The sequence below is a fragment of the Xenopus tropicalis genome, chromosome 6, assembly GCF_000004195.4.
Source record: "Xenopus tropicalis strain Nigerian chromosome 6, UCB_Xtro_10.0, whole genome shotgun sequence".
In the NCBI taxonomy this organism is placed as follows: Eukaryota; Metazoa; Chordata; class Amphibia; order Anura; family Pipidae; genus Xenopus; species Xenopus tropicalis.
The window spans coordinates 70,119,687-70,139,053 of record NC_030682.2 but is presented as its reverse complement, the minus strand read 5'-3'; the positions used below and the strand labels follow the sequence as shown (position 1 = coordinate 70,139,053).

General features: G+C 37.6%; 1 protein-coding gene across 1 annotated transcript in view; it reads left to right on the top strand.

Moving 5' to 3' along the window:
• Positions 1–858: 858 nt before the first annotated feature.
• Positions 859–19,367, top strand: part of dap (death-associated protein) — a 45,870-nt gene continuing 27,361 nt past the window's right edge. The window contains exons 1-2 of the mRNA NM_001017164.2: positions 859–951; positions 10,084–10,186. Of these exons, the coding sequence (NP_001017164.1) occupies positions 897–951; positions 10,084–10,186 (158 nt within the window). The 5' untranslated portion in view covers positions 859–896. The remainder of the gene's footprint in view (positions 952–10,083; positions 10,187–19,367) is intronic.

The window sequence follows — 19,367 nt, the reverse complement described above, 5'->3', positions numbered from 1 at the left end:
AAAAACACCTGTCTTCAACCTTCATGTTCTTCATGCAACCTGCAACGCGCATTCTGCAGCAAGCAATTTTACTGATAGTATTGACATTTGCAAACATTGCACCCATCTTTAGAGGCCCTGCAATTGCACTTGTGCTAAAAGACTCCTAATATCTCTTCAAAAATAGATCTCCTGTCCTTTTTACATCCAATAGCAGTGTGCAAAAGAAGTGGTTCAATTTTTCTATGCATTATACAATTTTTGAATACAAGCATTTTTAGTAGGTTTGGATTTTATTTTACTTAATCTATGTTTAAATGACCTTGAACATGATACATCATGTAAATTCACATCTATTTATCTAATATTTTTATGTAAATGTGTGATCAATTGTGGCCAAATCTGGCTTTAAAGATTTTTACAGATCATTGTAAACCAATATTTATGTCAAAAATACTTCTCCACTTGAATTTTTCCTTTGACTTAAATTAAACAGATTTATAAATATATCTTTGTAATAGACAATTTCTGGAATAACCCGTTGCATGAGTTGTAATTTCTCAATAAAGCTAAGTTTAAAGTAACAAAACATACTGCTTTGGAAGCCACGTTGACAAGAGCAGCGTATGTAAACTGGCATTTGTTGTGGGAACTACAATTCCCATCACCTGTCCATTAACGTGTCCACCGAGGGAATGATGGGTGTCGTAGTTCTCTAACACCTTTTTTTTTATAGGTTGCGCTTCTCGTAGAAAGGAAGGGGGAGGAGGAGAATGGAGAAAAAAGGAAATGGGGCGGGGATTAGGCCAACTGCTGATGTGTGATTGTGAGCTGTTCAGAAGCAAGTTGCTGTTTACTGTATGTACAGTGTTTCTGGAGGTTTGCTGGCCGCTGACAATCTTACACAGAAAGAAGACATGTCTTCTCCTCCCAAAGAGAAAATGGATACCAAAGCCGGTCACCTTCCTGCTGGTATATTCCGATTTCATTTGCTTTGTTTACTATATGGCAGGACTGGGAGGAGGGAGAAGGTTATCGGGCCGAGAGGCGTATTTTAACAGTGCCATATGCTGAAAAAGCAGCTGGACAGTTTAGAAGGGAAGTGGATTTGCAAAACCTGTTAGCATTGGTTTAACTGAAGCAGAATACACACAAGGAATTCTTCATTTGGGTGCAAGATGGATCAGCACAGGGATGTGCAGCTTTGCAGAACGGTGGCTTTATTGACTCTTCAGACAGTTAAACAATGTACCCAGACAAAACACACACCACCCAAGTAAAAAAAAGCAGGGCTTGTTTAAAGATTTTTGTGGTACATTAAACAACATTCTTTAGCTTTCCTACTGATAATATTACTATTAGCTGCTGTATTAAACTATATTTGTAGATATATAAATGTAAGCTGTTTTACTCGGTGTGTCTCTAGCCCCTCATTTATCTATGTCTATAGTTTATCACCTTGTACTGACTTTGCAACCTGGCTGCTACTTTACCAGTCTAGCTATTAACTGCTATTTATAGGGAAGAAATTTAACAGTAATAGGAAGTTCCGTGGATTATTTTATTTAATATTTTGTTTAAAGATTAGGAAACTCTATCTTCTACAATGGATTGAAGTCATTTTAATAACTGTTGATTGAAGCCATTCTAATGACTGTTGATTGAAGCCATTCTAATGACTGTTGATTAAAGCCATTCTAATGACTAATGAATTAGACCTTAAATAAAAAAGAAATAGGCGAAGAAATATTGCTCCATTTTTGTTTGCTTTACCCCTCCCCCTTAAAGGGGCAAGTTACATTTAAGTTAACTTTTAGTATGTTATAAAATGGCCAGTTCTAAGTGACTTTTCAGTTGGTCTTCATTACTTATTTTTAATTATTTGACGTCTTCTTCTGACTCTTCACAGCTTTAAAATGGGGGGGGTCAGTGACCACAGCAGCCACATAACTATTGCTCTGTGAGTCTACAGTTTGATGATTATTGTTACTTTGTGTAACTTTTTTTTTTTCAGGTCCTCTCTTATTCATAAACAGGTCTCTCATTCAAACCACATCCTGATTACTAAGGTAATTTGGACCCTAGCAACCACAGATCTGCTGAACAAAAAGTGAGCTAACTAAAAAATAATAAAAAATGAAGACCAAATGCAAATTATCTCAGACTATTACTCTCTCCATTATATGAAAAGGTTAACCCAAAGTGAACATCCCCTTTAAGATTCCTACATTTGGACACAATATAATATAAAGTAATATAATAATCTAAAAGTGATGGAACACAGAATGTTTTGTCACCAGTGCTAAATCTCTTCAAACACGGGAAAGAAAAGCGCAGAAGATAACTTTTTTGTTGCTGTGAATCACCGGGGGTAAAATATTTATATTGCGTAAATGCTGAAAAATACAAGGGCCAGCAGAAACGTTTGCTACCAGCAAATTACATTGTATAACATACAATGAAAAGACATTTTGTCACCTGCACTGGAGGAGCATGGGTAACAAAACATCCCGCGTGCCCTCGACCTAAGGAAGAGTAAATAAATTAGTTGGCTTATCTACTTTACAGGCCTCTAATGCACAATCACTATTTAGATTGTAATTTGATATATTCTCTGTTGTCAGCATATTTATTTGCTGTATGCTGTAACTTTTTAGTTAGATGCAGAACCTTTCTCATATATACAGGCACCAGAATATTGTCCACCTGGTAAAAACGCAGAACTTTTTTGCAGGGACAAGGGTTTTCCTAAAAAATGCTTTTTGGTTGTAAGCTGGTTCTTAAAGGAGAAGGAAAGCCAAAGTCACTTGGGGGTGCCAAAATGTTAGGCACCCCCAAGTGACTTTAATCGCTTACCTTCTACCCCGGGGTAGCAGTGATCACTTCCTTCTTCCTGATCGCTCACGCGCGTATGCGCAGTAGAGTGAAAAGCCGAACTTTAACAGAGAAGTCGGCTTTTCACTCTACTGCGCATGCGTTTGTCCGGAACAATTGGCTGCAGCGAGAGTAGGAAGGAGGAAGTGCTCTTGACAGGTACCCCGGGCTGGTGCTGTTTTCTCCTAACAGGGGCACCAGCCCGGGGTACAAGGTAAGCGATTTAAGTCACTTGGGGGTGCCTAACATTTTGGCACCCCCAAGTGACTTTGCCTTTCCTTGTCCTTTAACCTTTTTTTCCTCTGCGTACCCAAATGATGTTGCAGAATCAGATTTATGACCCAAATATTGGTTTAGAACAACTTATTTACTATTTTTTAATCAGTGTTTTTAATTGTCAGCAGGTGAACTACAGCGCCAAGCATTCTTTATCAGATAAAGTTATGGAAGAATCTTGGTGGTAAACCTTCATATTTAGCACATTATTAAAGCAGTAGTACATAATGCCAGCCTTGTGAGAGTGCTAACACTTTTTTTTTTTTTTTTTTTAATGTTAGCCTAATGTTGCATGATTTTTTTTGTCGCTATAAGCACATAAACAGTTCTGCAAGGATAGGTGCAATTACAAGTTACAAATGGTGCCTATAGCTACTGCATATTGTGTAATCATATTTTTTGTTCTATTTGAAGTATTGCACCATAAGACTTTTCAGTTACAGTGGCGCAAATACTATACAGCAGAACCCACAGTTGAAGGGGGGCCCTTGTCAAAGGTGGGCAAAGACGGCAGGGTTGTGTGATAGTCCCTCCCCTCGGCCATATCATCTGCTGCACTGCCCCCCCCACCCCAAAAAGGATATTATGGAATATTATGCCTAGACCCCTCTCACACACACACACACACACACTGATACGGGCCCAGACCAGTAGTCTGCCAGTATACCTTCTTCACAAACACAATGCAGGAGGCTTAAATCTGGTGCTAAGACATTAGACATCTGTGCAGTGTGCACAGCTACAGTCATTCCAGTCAACAATTTACAAAATAATGCCAGTAGATACAAGAGTGCAGGATATGGTTACCTTCTAAAATCTTGGTGACAATTTACCAAAATATTAGCAAGTGGGGTATTGGCAGATGATAAAGCATTCTGCACATGAGGTTTGGAAACATTGAGTCTTAAATATCATGTTTATGGGGAAGAGCAAATTTGCAGGATTACCTTTGTTAGTTATTCTGAAGTGACTGTATATATATAATGTGGCCTTAATGAAGATGGTTTGCAGAATTTTATGTACTTGGTCTGCAACTAGACCAGTAACCAACTTGAAAAACTGACTGGAAGCTAAATTAATCAAGGGTTGATGGACCTAAGACTGTATTGCACTGAAATATAGAACCAAGTGTATTCCTGTAGGAACATCATCTTTTAAGAAAAATAGAGGCAGTATGGATGCCAGGAGGAGGAAGAATAGGAATCCACAGACTTATTGCAGAGAAGAGAAATTTAGTCTAGGAAAAAAGTTTAAACCCCTGGCCTGGTTTGGGTTGATCTAACAGGTTCTTTTTGCTAAGTCTATTGCTTTGCATTGATAGTCAAAATTCTGCTATTCACCAAAACGTTTTTGGGCCTGTGATCTTTTTGGTATTAGGTGAGGTCAAAATCTGAACAGAAGCATAGCCGACCACATATGCAAAAAGGCTTAGCAAGTTCTGCAGCAAACAGACATCACCTTAATAGCAAATGCACCTGGTCACCAAGGGATATGGATATTTGTACCTAAAGACAAACACATGATCTGTAGTCTAGCACCGTAGAATAAAAAGCGTACAGGGTCAACATGCTGCACAGTCTGGTAGAGTGAGTGTTTGCCAAACTGGCAAAATGGAAAGCAAGGTGCTGACCAAGTAAAAAACGCTAAATCCAATATATTGGCCTGACGATGCATACTCCCTAAAAACTGCATTTTTCTGTAATGCATATGTATTCTGCAGTTCTGAGAGTAAAATAATTCTTAACCTGGAATAAACATGTTGGGGTTCATTTATTCTTTAACTAGCTGAGCAGTCTAGACAGTGAATATGCATGCCACTGTACTTAGCTATATATCATATGGTTCATGAACTCTGGGCTTAAGACATTTCTTTTGGATGTTTTGCTTGCAGATAATATATATCTTGAGAAAAATACGCTTTAAAGAGAACTAAAGCCTAACTAAAGAAGCAGGGCAGAAATGTTGTACATTATGTTTTGAACTTCTTTACCAGCCCAAGGCGACCACAGCACTTTAGCAGGGGAGATCTGTGCCTCCAAAGATGCACTGTAGCTCCCCAACCATCTTTTTCTGCTGATTCACTTCACATACTCTTTGCTGCTTTCAGTTATTGAGCTGAGGGACCGACAATATACTGTGTATATATAGAATATAAATGTAACAGTAAAAGGCTGATTGGTAATTCATTCAGATTCACATTACATGACATATCTGAAACCAGGGCAGCTGCATTAGAATTGATTAATTAGCCCTGTAGCATCAGCCTATATGACAGACAAACCTCATTTTCTGATTGATACTTTGCAACAACCCCTAAGCTTGGCTTCTCATCAGCATGTGCACTGTCCTGGACAGTTCCAGCAGAATCTAAGATAAGAAGCTCCTGTGACATCTGTAAAGATCTATATCATTACTGCTATAGAGATGCTGATGCTGAAGTCAGTGCAGTCAGTTTATTAAATAAAATATGGCATTTCTAGCCATATTCATTTTTAAAGGAACAGTTCAGTGTAAAAATAAAACTGGGTAAAATGGATAGACTGATCAAAAATATTTTAATATAGTTATTTAGACAAAAATGGTAGACAGATACATTAAAAAGTGTCATGGCAGGGTAGTACTTGACATAGTACAAAGTAGATACAGGGCCTGGTCTGATTTACCTTCTGAAATAATGAAGGGATTGTTTTACCCTATAAGAAAAATTTGTGGTGACATTGATAATCTAATTAATTGCATTCTGTGCCTCCTCCTAATTACTCGGAAGATCCAGGAAAGTGAAAGATAAAAAGTATAATTTAATTCTCTTGGCCCAGTTCAGATTAAGAAATAATTTAAACTATAGATTTATATTAATTAAAGCAGTTTGAAAAAAATGTATGTTGTGTACAAGTCCTGTTTTTTTATCTCATGTTGACAAAGAGGATATATTGCTCCCTTAAAGAAACTTTTCAGTGTAAAAAAACTTTGTACTATGTCAAGTACTACCCTGTCATGACACTTTTTAATGTATCTGTCTGCCAGTACAATCACAGCTTTCACTGTAAAAAAAAAAAAACCCTTTCCTACACGCTAAGATGCTCAAGGGATGCCATTGCATTTACTTGAAGGATGGTGAATAAAGTATTTAGATAGTTAAGTTCATGGTTGTCTTATATATTTTTATTTATTAATTTCCTGTTATTTATATAGTGCCAACACAGCTCTCAGAGGAGCTTAGAAGCTAATGTTCCTATGGCATTCACACACACTATAGACAAAATTAACCTGCCTGTATGTTTTCATATTTTATACATAGTTATCATGTCTCCCCTTCTTCTTGTGTAAATAATCCCAATATAGCCTCCTTTATTCATTACTGAGACTTTCCAATCTCTACTATGGACATGTTAATATCACTTAAGCACTGGAGACAAAAACTACACTGCATATTCTAGATACAAAGGCTTTACCATTTGTAATAGCAAAGTATTACCCTCTCCTCCGGTGAATCTATACCCTTTTTAATACAGGAATGTGACTATAGTCTCATTTTTAGTATTTGGCCTGTGTATTTTGTTTTGCAGTAATTACAAAGTAAATCTACAATTGACAGCAGGATAACTGGAGGGTAACAATAATTTAAGAATTATACAGCCACATCCAGCAATAAAATAAAAAAAGTTTACTTTTTTTAAATATATGGTCTCATTTTTATTACTAAATTACACAGTGTACATAGCAAATAATTCATTTTCCTGATTTTATTCTTGAACCAACATCTTGAGTCATTGTGCCTGATTCTGACAATTTGGAAAAAGCCAGAACTTTAGAATGGAACTGCTTTCGATAAGCTATTGTTCTTCCTAATTAATGTAACTGGAGTCATGATATGGATGAGCCGGACTTGGATTTTTACTATTGAGTGCTAGTCACATATATAGCTCTAGGTGGTGCATGGGAGCATTTTTAGCAATGTAGGTGTCAGGGTGCTTTCACTATATCTTCTCATTGTTCTGCTTATTGGCTGCTGGGGGGAAGGAAAGCGGTGATATTGTGGCAAATTGCAGCGCAGCAGTAAAGAGTGACTGAAGTTTATCAGAACACAGTTCACATGGCTGAGGGCACCTGGGAAATTAAGAATACCGTATGTGTAACCCCATGTCAAATTTAAAAAATAAATATAAAAAATCTGTTTGCCTTTTCAAAATGGATTTTGATGCAGGATTCTGTTGGAGGATCGCTATTAACAGATGCACTTTGTAAAACACATTTTTTCCTGTGAAAGAATTCCTTTAAGCCCTATTTGCTTAATTAATGTTGAACAAATGGTATATGTGTGAACTCCGTACTGAACATTACGGAACCCTAGAGAATGCACTATTGACAACTGATCATTTTGCCAGTTGCCTATCTATTAACACACAGATCATCAACAAGACCAACACACCATAGTATAGGAAGTAAACATTTATGGCACTATATAAAAAGCTTTAGCAAACTAGATCCATCTACTGCAACCCCACTGTCCAGGCTCTTTTTTACTTCATTATAAAAAAGCAATTCAATTTGTTTGAAGTGATCTGTTCTTTATAAAGCCACTGCAAAGGATTAGTCTTTGCAAATGAAACATTCACTTCCTCATTTTGACTCAAATTGCCGCAAAGTACAGCCAAGGTTGTGTCATGTGAAAACCGCACTTCCTAGTTGTATTTAGTGGATTATATGTGTAATTGTATTAGGGGCTCTACCCAGAATGAGTTTCATTTTTTGAAGAATTTTGCAATTTTTTGTGAGGTACTTTAAATTTAAAACATTACAATAAAGAATAAAAAAGAATTAATTCTAAAGAACAAGTATATAGTCCATTTATTTGAAAGATATTAATGGAATAAATATTCCTTTTTTGAGTGGGTAGAAGTAAGCATGTAGAATCAGACTTCTAACTAGCATAATTTATGTGTTGTATTATTTTTTTTATATTTTTTTTTACCGTATATACTTGAGTATAAGCCGATCCGATTATAAGCCGAGGTACCTAATTTTACGAAAACTGGAAAACGTATTGACTCGAGTATAAGCCTAGGGTGGGAAATGAAGCAGTTACTGCTAAGTTTCAATAATCAAAATAAATACCAATAAAATTACATTAATTGAGGCATAAGTGGGGTATATATTTTTAAATATTTGTTTAGAAGAAAAACAGTAAACTAGCTCTGTAAGTGGAGGAGAGAGGGTCAACGAAAACAATATGATATCAACAATGATGCCTTAAGAGTTGGCTATTGCACTGGAGGGTCTGATTGTGGGTGGCCTAATTTGCACACAAAGGAGAGAGGGTGCTAGTCTGGAGGGACCCATGGCACCCGACTTGAGTATAAGCCGAGGGTGACTTTTTCAGCACATTTTGGGCGCTGAAAAACTAGGCTTATACTCAAGTATATACAGTATTTCACTAAGCAATTTAGAAATCTTACTTTATGTTTTTCACAATGCTTTGTTTATAGAACCTAAAATAACTGAACATATAACTGAAATAAGAGTGTATGACATTAAATATCTTTTTAGAGAAATTTAAAAAAAAAAAGCATCTTGAACATTTTTTAGCTTTACAATTGTTTGCATTTTAAAATACTACGGAGACCCTTTTCAGGTAATGGGAGAAGTCACTTAAAATGATTAACCAATATATTACTAAGATCAGCATTGAAAGGTTGTCGTCATGCATTTTTACCGTCAGTTCTTAGAAAGAACTAAGCAAACCACTTGTTCAACCATACCTTAAATGTTTATACCTAGTGTGTGTATATATATATATATATATATATATATATATATATATATATATATATATATATATATATAAGCCACAAAAAGTTGTACCTCATTTATTTACCTTATTATTATTTTAGAAAGGTTACATAATGCAAAGAATAAGCAATAATTATGGTTATTTTAATGTTATCTCTTATTGTAAAAGACCTCTTCCTGTTAGCAAATTGTATCCTAATCTCCCTGGTTTATCCAAATTCTCAGTATTTTCCATCCAGTGACATGTGGAAGGAATTTGATTTGGTACTTAGAGATTGTATATTACTTATATAGTCTGAGGCTAATATTGCAGCTGACAACCACAATTGCATATGCCCAAGAGGTATGCAAGAAGGAGGCAGATTCTGGGAGCCCTTTTGAAGTGGTTCTGTAGGTATAGACGGGGACCTGTACTGAGCTGGTAAGAAATCCCATGGGGGCAGTGCTTTGTACTTGCATTAAACCATTACTTATTACGTGTTTTTGCTAAACTTATCTTGTACATAGCACAAGTTGTGTCTTGTGGTGAAAAGCAGGGCTCAGGGGCACCACACTTTATACCTACCATTGTCTAGAGGTAAAGCACGTGGCTTCCTTTGTGCCTGTGTGCACTAAAGTATAAATCACACTCCACTGAGAAGCATGTAGAACACCTGTACTGCCTGAGTCACACCCATTTTGTTGCAGGTACTATTCCTGACACAAAAGTTTGCATTAATTATCAGCAGGTGCAATTACAATTAGTGTCTATAAGGAGAATGATCCATTTTGGGTAAAATCTGCAATGAATTGACCCTTTTTAAAAATAAAGTATAAGTAATAAAATAGTAAATAATCATTTTTTGTTACGCAAAGAAACATTACATGTATTCGCTATGTACCAAAAATTTCATTTTGTTTGCATACAGTCTCCATTCATTTCCATCAACACTGCTAAACATATCATTATAAATGTATTGTAATATGCATGTATTATATTGTAAATTATTGTATTGTCACCAGAGAATAAACAGTGCTTTGCTAATACTGGCAAAGTGATTTTTTTTCCACAACAGATAGCAGTACAGTGGACTGTGCTTGTTTGTCACTAAGTGGGATATTGTTCTTCAAGTCAAGTTGATGACCAATTGTTTAATCTGTATTTTTTTGTTTCATGTTTTTCAGTCAAGGCTGGTGGAATGAGGATTGTGCAGAAACATCCTCACTCACCTGTAGAAACTAAGGAGGAAAAAGATAAAGATGAAGAGAACTGGGAAAGTGGCACAGTGTAAGTACATTTCCTACAAAAAAACATTGCTGACACGCTTAGGGGCAGATTTACTAATCCACGAATTCGAATCCCAAATGGGAAAAATTCGGATTGGAAACAAAAATTTCTGAAGATTGCAAATATCCTGAAAATGCTTACAAAAAAATTGTATTAGTCACGATAATATTGTATTGGCGATCCGAAAGTCACAACATTTTCGGACCGAACCATTGAAAACAGCTGTAAAACCTTTCTGATTTTTTCGCGCAAGTGTACAAAAAAGTCGTGCGGACGCCCGAAAAATTCGGCGAAAATACGCTCGGAGCGTTCGTGCTTTTATAAATGTGCCCCTTAGGCATAAATCTGTTGAGCTGAAGACTGCCTTACATTATAAAACTGCTAATATCTCGGAACCATTAAAAATATAAAATGAACATTAAGTGCTCAGAGGCTCCTCTAAGAGCATTTGTAATTTACATTAATTTTCTATTTTTAAGTACCGTATGTACTCGAGTATAAGCCAATGCGAATATAAGCAGAGGTACCTAATTTTACCTAAGAAAACTGGAAAAACTTATTGACTCGAGTATAAGCCTAGGGTGGGAAATGCAGCAGCTACCGCTAAGTTTCAATAATCAAAATAAATACCAATAAATATATAAATATATACCTAATAAATATATAAATAAATATAAATAATAAATACCAATAAAATGACATTAATTGAGACTTAGTAAATGTCACCATAACTTAAAGCCTATCTAGTAATAATAATTCAGCTGTCTAATTGTCACACACACACAATTATCATCACAATTATCGTTTTCATGCTAGCCATGTAACTGTACCTTGATACTGCAGGGGCATCACTCCCTCCCTGGGGCACAAAAGAAGGCACTATTAGTGGGGCTGTTGGGTTGGTGGGAATCGCTGGCCGGTGTCCCAAAAGAGAAGTGGGCAAGAAGGAGCGTGTGACGTCACTTCCGCCCAGGCGCAAAGAAGAGCGCACTGTTAGGTAGCCTGGGGTGCCTCTCTCCCTGGAGCACAAAGGAAGGCACTATTAGTGGGGTTGGTGGGAATCGCTGGCCGGCTGGTCCCAAAAGAGAAGTGGGCAAGAAGGGACGTGTGACGTCACTTCCACCCTGGCGCACTGTTGGAAAGCCTGGGGTGCCTGGTGGTGCTGGTGAAGCCGGAGGGGGCTTGTGCAGGTCAGGCTTTTTTAAAAAAAAACGGCGTGTATTCCTCCTGACTCGATTATAAGCCAAGGGTTAATTTTTTAGCACATTTTTGGTGCTGATAAACTCGGCTTATACTCGAGTATATATGGTAAGTGAGTAAGTTTATATCATCTTATTTTTTTTTTTTAGTTTAGATCCCTCTTAGAGGTAAAGGAAAGGTACAATTACTGGGGGGTGCCAAAATGTTAGACAACCCCCAGTGATTGTAATTACTTGCCTTGTACCCCGGGCCGGTGCTCCCATTAGCATCCTCTTCCTTCTGTACATCGACTGCACATTCGCAGAAAGTAAAAAGATTGCAAAGAAAGAAGATGGAAGGAAAATTCATTGCTCGCTCACAGGTACCCGAGCTGGTGCAGTTTTCTGCTAACAGGAGCATTGGCCCTGGGTATCAGGTAAGTGATTACAGTTACTGGGGGGTGCCTAACATTTGGCACCACCCAGTGATATACCTTTCCTTCTCCTATAACAGTTGTTCTTTCCATTTAATATAGTAATCCATAAATAAACAGTGGCCTAGGAAAGCCACATTGCTTGTCTTTTAACCTATATGTATGTATGTACAACCACATATGCATAAGCATAATTTATTTTGCTAGATGCAAGATGTTTATACATAAAGTATGCACATCTAATGGTGTATGTTAGGGCACCTGAACTGTGGATGTCAAAAACTTTGCTTATGGACTATTATCCTTCTATTACATAGTAAGTTGGGTTGAAAAAAGACATACGTCCATAAAGTTCAACCATAATGCCTATACAGTGGTGTGAAAAACTATTTGCCCCCTTCCTGATTTCTTATTCTTTTGCATGTTTGTCACACAAAATGTTTCTGATCATCAAACACATTTAACTATTAGTCAAAGATAACACAAGTAAACACAAAATGCAGTTTTTAAATGAGGGTTTTTATTATTTAGGGAGAAAAAAAATCCAAACCTACATGGCCCTGTGTGAAAAAGTAATTGCCCCCTGAACCTAATAACTGGTTGGGCCACCCTTAGCAGCAATAACTGCAATCAAGCGTTTGCGATAACTTGCAACGAGTCTTTTACAGCGCTCTGGAGGAATTTTGGCCCACTCATCTTTGCAGAATTGTTGTAATTCAGCTTTATTTGAGGGTTTTCTAGCATGAACCGCCTTTTTAAGGTCATGCCACAACATCTCAATAGGATTCAGGTCAGGACTTTGACTAGGCCACTCCAAAGTCTTCATTTTGTTTTTCTTCAGCCATTCAGAGGTGGATTTGCTGGTGTGTTTTGGGTAATTGTCCTGCTGCAGCACCCAAGATCGCTTCAGCTTGAGTTGACGAACAGATGGCCGGACATTCTCCTTCAGGATTTTTTGGTAGACAGTAGAATTCATGGTTCCATCTATCACAGCAAGCCTTCCAGGTCCTGAAGCAGCAAAACAACCCCAGTCCATCACACTACCACCACCATATTTTACTGTTGGTATGATGTTCTTTTTCTGTTACTTTTACACCAGATGTAACGGGACACGCACCTTCCAAAAAGTTCAACTTTTGTCTCGTCGGTCCACAAGGTATTTTCCCAAAAGTCTTGGCAATCATTGAGATGTTTTTTAGCAAAATTGAGACGAGCCATAATGTTCTTTTTGCTTAAAAGTGGTTTGCTCCTTGGAAATCTGCCATGCAGGCCGTTTTTGCCCAGTCTCTTTCTTATGGTGGAGTTGTGAACACTGACTCTAATTGAGGCAAGTGAGGCCTGCAGTTCTTTAGATGTTGTCCTGGGGTCTTTTGTGGCCTCTCGGATGAGTTGTCTCTGCGCTCTTGGGGTAATTTTGGTCGGCCGGCCACTCCTGGGAAGGTTCACCACTGTTCCATGTTTTTGCCATTTGTGGATAATGGCTCTCACTGTGGTTCGCTGGAGTCCCAAAGCTTTAGAAATGGCTTTATAACCTTTGCCAGACTGATAGATCTCAATTACTTTTGTTCTCATTTGTTCCTGAATTTCTTTGGATCTTGGCATGATGTCTAGCTTTTGAGGTGCTTTTGGTCTACTTCTCTGTGTCAGGTAGCTCCTATTTAAGTGATTTCTTGATTGAAACAGGTGTGGCAGTAATCAGGCCTGGGGGTGACTACAGAAATTTAACTCAGGTGTGATAAACCACAGTTAAGTTATTTTTTAACAAGGGGGGCAATCACTTTTTCACACAGGGCCATGTAGATTTGGAGTTTTTTTTCTCCCTTAATAACGTAAACCTTCATTTAAAAACTGCATTTTGTGTTTAATTATGTTATCTTTGACTAATAGTTAACGGTTTTTGATGAGCAGAAACATTTAAGTGTGACAAACATGCAAAAGAATAAGAAATCAGGAAGGGGGCAAATAGTTTTTCACACCACTGTATATAACCTGCCTAACTACTAGTTGATCCAGAGGAAGGCAAAAAACCCCATCTGAAGCCTCTCTAATTTGCCGCAGAGGGGAAAAAATTCCTTCCTGACTCCAAGATGGCAATCGGACCAATCCCTTTATCAACTTGTACTAAGAGCTATCTCCCATAACCCTGTATTCCCTCACTTTTACTGAGAGCTATCTCCCATACCCCTGTATTCCCTCACTTGTACTGAGAGCTAAGAATCCATCCAGCCCCTTCTTAAAGTTATATAATGTATCAGCCAGTACGACTGATTCGGGGAGGGAATTCCAGAACTTCACAGCTCTCACTGTAAAAAATCCTTTCCGAATATTTAAATGGAACCTCCCTTCTTCTAAACGGAGTGGGTGCCCTCGTGTCCGTTGGAAGGACCTACTGGTAAATAAAACATTAGAAAGGTTATTATATGATCCCTTTATATATTTATACATAGTTATCATGTCACCTCTTAAGCGCCTCTTCTCCAGTGTAAACAGACCCAACTTGGCCAGTCTTTCTTCATAACTGAGACTTTCCATACCCTTTACCAGCTTAGTTGCCCTTCTCTGGACCCTGTCTAACTCAATAATGTCCCGTTTGAGCACTGGAGACCAAAACTGAACAGCATATTCTAGATGGGGCCTTACCAGCGCTCTGTAAAGGGGAAGAATAACCCCCTCCTCCCGTGAATCTATACCCCTTTTAATACAGCTCAAGATCTTGTTTGCCCTTGCAGCTGCTGCCTGGCATTGCTTGCTACAGCCAAGTTTATTATCTACAAGGACTCCAAGGTCCTTCTCCATTATGGATTTGCCTAGTGCAGTCCCATTAAGGGTATACGGGGCTTGCATATTTTTACATCCCAGGTGCATGACCTTACATTTATCCACATTAAATCTCATCTGCCACTTAGCTGGCCAGATTGCCAGTTGGTAAAGATCCTGCTGCAGGGATGTCACATCCTGGATAGAATTGACTGGTCTGCAGAGTTTTGTGTCATCTGCAAACACTGATACATTACTCATAATACCCTCCCCTAGGTCATTTATGAACAAATTAAACAAAAGTGGACCCAGTACAGAACCCTGAGGGACCCCACTGAGAACCTTATTCCAAGTAGAGAATGTGCCATTAACAACCACCCTCTGTACCCGATCCTGTAGCCAGTTTTCTATCCATGTGCAAACGACTTCACTAAGACCAATATACCTTAGCTTAGAAAGCAGTCGTTTGTGGGGAACGGTATCAAATGCTTTGGCAAAATCCAAATAGATTATATCTACTGCATCCCCACTGTCCAGCTTCTTACTTACCTCATCATAAAAAGCAATTAAATTGGTCTGACATGACCTGTCCTTCATAAAGCCATGCTGATTACTGCTCATAATGGCATTCTCCACTACATAATTTTGAATGTGATCCCTTAACAAGCCTTCAAATAACTTGCCCACCACGGATGTCAAACTTACAGGCCTATAATTGCCAGGCTGAGATCTTACTCCCTTTTTAAATATGGGAATAACATTCGCCTTCTTCCAATCCCTAGGTAGGTACCATACCTGATGAAAGCGAGTCTGAGAATATCAGAAACACTGCAATTCTGCCCCTAGCCCTCTCAGTACCCGAGGGTGTATTCCATCTGGCCCAGGTGCCTTGTTTACATTTATTAGGTTAGAATCCTTTTCATTAAGATGACCAGGGCAGAGCTAGGCCAACACTTCCCATGGCAAGCCACAGTCATCACATACTCCAGACCCGCCCACTTGACAACTCAACATCCCAAACCCCCATGACCCTGCCTCCGCTCTCAGCAACTCTTTCTCCACCCTTCCACACTTGGCACTCTGGGAATTGTTTAGTTTTTTTCTGGGGTTTTTTGTTCTGAATGTGCTTTCTGCTCCTGATTTTTTACCTGTATATTCATCAACAGCACGCTTCTTCCCGATTGTAGCATGCTGCCGGGCAAATTTAAATATAGAAGGGGGTAAGCAAAAAGAGTCATAGTTGACTGTGCCCCCTAGGTAGCTGCCTCTTTTGCCTACCTCTAGTTTCGACCCTGAGTCGGGGTTTAAGCTGCCCAAAAAGCTGGTCTTACATCATGTGAGGGTATTCTCCATGGAAAGTAGCAAGAGCACAGATGTCACAAAACTATGCAGTAAGCACAGTTCAGCTAGAAAATTGTATGCAACAGTGGAAATGTAAGCACTACTGTAGCAGTAACATCCAATTATGCCTGAAACGCCTTCTCCAACTCGTTAAGCAGCATTTGAGAGGTAAGGTTGCAGCATACTTCCATGCAGAAAATATGCAAAAATCCTATTTTAGTGAGTCAGATTTAAAGGTTTCAATTTAAAATGTAATTTTGAAAAAAGGTCCTAGGTATGACTGGGCTTTATGCAGAACAGATAGCAGGTTTATATACAAGTGCAAGGAGTGCATGCTGACCGTGAATGATAGTTTTCTAGCAACTTTCATCAGCTAAGTGCAACTGTGGTAAATGATTCCTAGTCTTTAGCCAGCAAAAAACATGGCAAGCAAAATGCAGACATGTGCCTCAGCCCCCCATTGCACAGTTTTTATTTTCATTTATTTGTCCAATGTAGTATGACTGTTGTGATATACATAATGTGATGACATAATGTTTTGTCTCTTTCTTTGACAAATATTTTTTCTTTTATTCAAATATGCATTTTTTTTATTTTTTTTTGCTAAACATGTTGGCGCAAGAAATTATCTGTAGGTAAGAAAACATACTCACTGTGGCACAATTTCCTTCAAGGACAAATTCTTATCTTTAAAATAAAAATATGGATTGTGACCTATGTTTTGGTGCTGTACTTTACATTTTTTTTAGACTTTATTTTTTAATATTAATGTAGTGTTTAAAGAATGTACAAAATATTCAGTGACTTGGAAAAAGATGCACTCTCTGGCAGTCAGATAGTAAATGAAGTGAAAGGAAAGCATATGGGACAGCATATGGGAGGAATGCCTAACTGGTTTCCTTTCATTCAAAGTGAAAAGGGGATTACTTCAGTGCTCAAACTCAGTATTTTATCCAGCATTACACAGCTTATCTCAAAATTATTACATATAAAAGGTTCTTTCTTGAGAGTTTTGTTGTATGCAATATTATATCACCATTGACCCTATAACAAAGAATAACCTGGCCTACGCTTTAGTTTGAGTATAGTAAGCACTAAAATGCAGCAAGATAACGATCACTTGTGAATATGTTTTCAATTTTAGCTTTTAGCGTTGAACTCCCTAAAATTAAGCTTTGTAATCGTGAGAATAACGCTAAATAAAAAAGAAGTCTAATTTTCTTTCTGCATTATTGGAGGTAGGTTTTAATGGTTGCTATAACATATGTCTCTTTGCAACTAAATATTAGATTTAAATTATTTGAAGGCTCCATTTTAATTAAATCATTTTAGATTATACTTGATCATAACTAAAATATAATTAATTCTTATTGGAGGAAAACAATCTTTTTGGGCTTATTCAATATTTAAAGGATTTTTAGTAGACTAAAGGTATGGGGTTCCACATTACGGAAGGACCCCTTATCCAAAATGTTCAGAACCTGATGTTTTCTGGATAACAGGTCCCATATTTATATTCACTTTAGTGTTCTACTGTACAGTAGAGTTGCACAACAGAAATACAGCTATGTTAGGGAAATGCAGTGTCACATCAAAGTTGTTCCCATATGAAAGGTTAGATCATTATTTGGAAATACATTATCAGAGGGAGAGAGATTCTCAGTCAGTTAATAACACAGAGGCTGTTTATAATCATAATTGAGATAATTGATCTGAAAAGCTTTAATGTGGGTCTGCTAGTTGATATTCTATATGTTTATGAATATGTTGTACTCTGTTTGCATGCAGAATTTGTTTTTTTTTTCCCATAGTGCTGCTACATTTGTCTTGTGCTTCTGCATGGACAGAGCGGTTCCCTTGTGACCATGAATTTTCATGCTAACACCAATATTGTCTAGCCTCAAATGCACTAAAACATATGTAACATGTGGGTAACATGTGTCTCCCAAATGGAGCTTATAAGAAATGGAATTTTTATGTGCCTCCTATAGGAACAGGAGGAACAGTTAAAAATGTTGAGATGTTTTTCCAAGGATCGTGGCAATGAATGTGACAAGAGATATAAATAGTGCCTGCACCTGTGCATGTAGTTATTCATATAAGTAACATTTTTGTTATCAGAATTTGATACAATACATTACATTTATAGGTAAATTGCCAAAGCCTAACTTAGGGGCAGATGAACTAAGAACGCTCCGAGCGTATTTTCGGCAAATTTTACGTACGCTTGCACAACTTTTTTGACGCCCGCACGACTTTTTTGTACGATTGCACGAAAAAATCGGAAAGGTTTTCCCGCTGTTTACAATCGTTCGGTACGAAAATTTTGTGACTTTCGGATCGCCAATATGATTTATTTCGTAAGCATATTCGTGATATTTGCGATCTTCAGAAATTTTCGTATCCAATCCGAATTTATCCCATTCGGGAACTCGTGTTTTCGTGAATGTGCCCCTTAGTGTAGATGTATGCACCTTATTGCTGTTTATAGTATCTTAGTTCTCCTCAGTAATCCTATATTTGTAGTGTGTTGTAAAAAAAAACATGTTACTGGACCCTTTAAAAATAAAGAAAGGTAAAAACTGGTTTAATTGCACAAATAAAAAAAATTTGATAAAAATATACAGTTGTTGCAGTGAGCATGCATTGACACTGTGGTATCAAACAATTGACTTCCTATGTACAAGCAAATTACCCAAGAGTCAGTATTATTGTTATCTTAATACTGTATCTTCCCAGACAGTATTAATACTCTCCATTTTGATTGTTTCCCCTTCCTCATAGATTGTAAGCCCTTCAGAGCAGGGTATTGAAAATCCCATTGATAATATTGCACTTTGTATTTCTTCTTATGAGTCCTCAGTTACTGTATATAGTAAGGGGCAAATGCATTAACATTTACATTTACTTTTTGCCAATAATGTATTTAACCAAAAAATCTTTGATTTTTAAAATGAGATGCACAGTGTGATCCTAAGGGTAATAGGTTATTTCTTCTTGTGTTAATATGATTGAGTTTTCGCAGTTCTAGTTTGTTGTAAATAACCTAGTAGTTGGGGAAAACCATCCAATATAATATTGCTTTTCTCTTTTTTTTTTTTTTCAACTCTGAGGTTTTCTTTTTTGGGGGTTTAGATACCCTTTAAAATATAGCTAAAATATAGCTTCAGGAGGAGAGGTCTCATTCTTAATTCTCCCCTTTTTATCTAAAGGTTAAAGTGATACTGACACCAAAACATTTTCTTTTAAAAATATGAACCTACTTCCAAACCTACCTATAGATCATGTTGACTGTTTTTTCCTAAAAGTACTGTTTCTCTACATAAATCCTACTGAAGATCCTGAACCCGACAGTCTGGCAACCCAACTGTAGCTCCTCAGTCTGTCAAAAGGACTATGTCATGGGAGGATTCAGCTTGCTGTTTGCTTCAAAGAGTTCCCCCTCCCTCACTCGCTCCTCGCATGGCATTG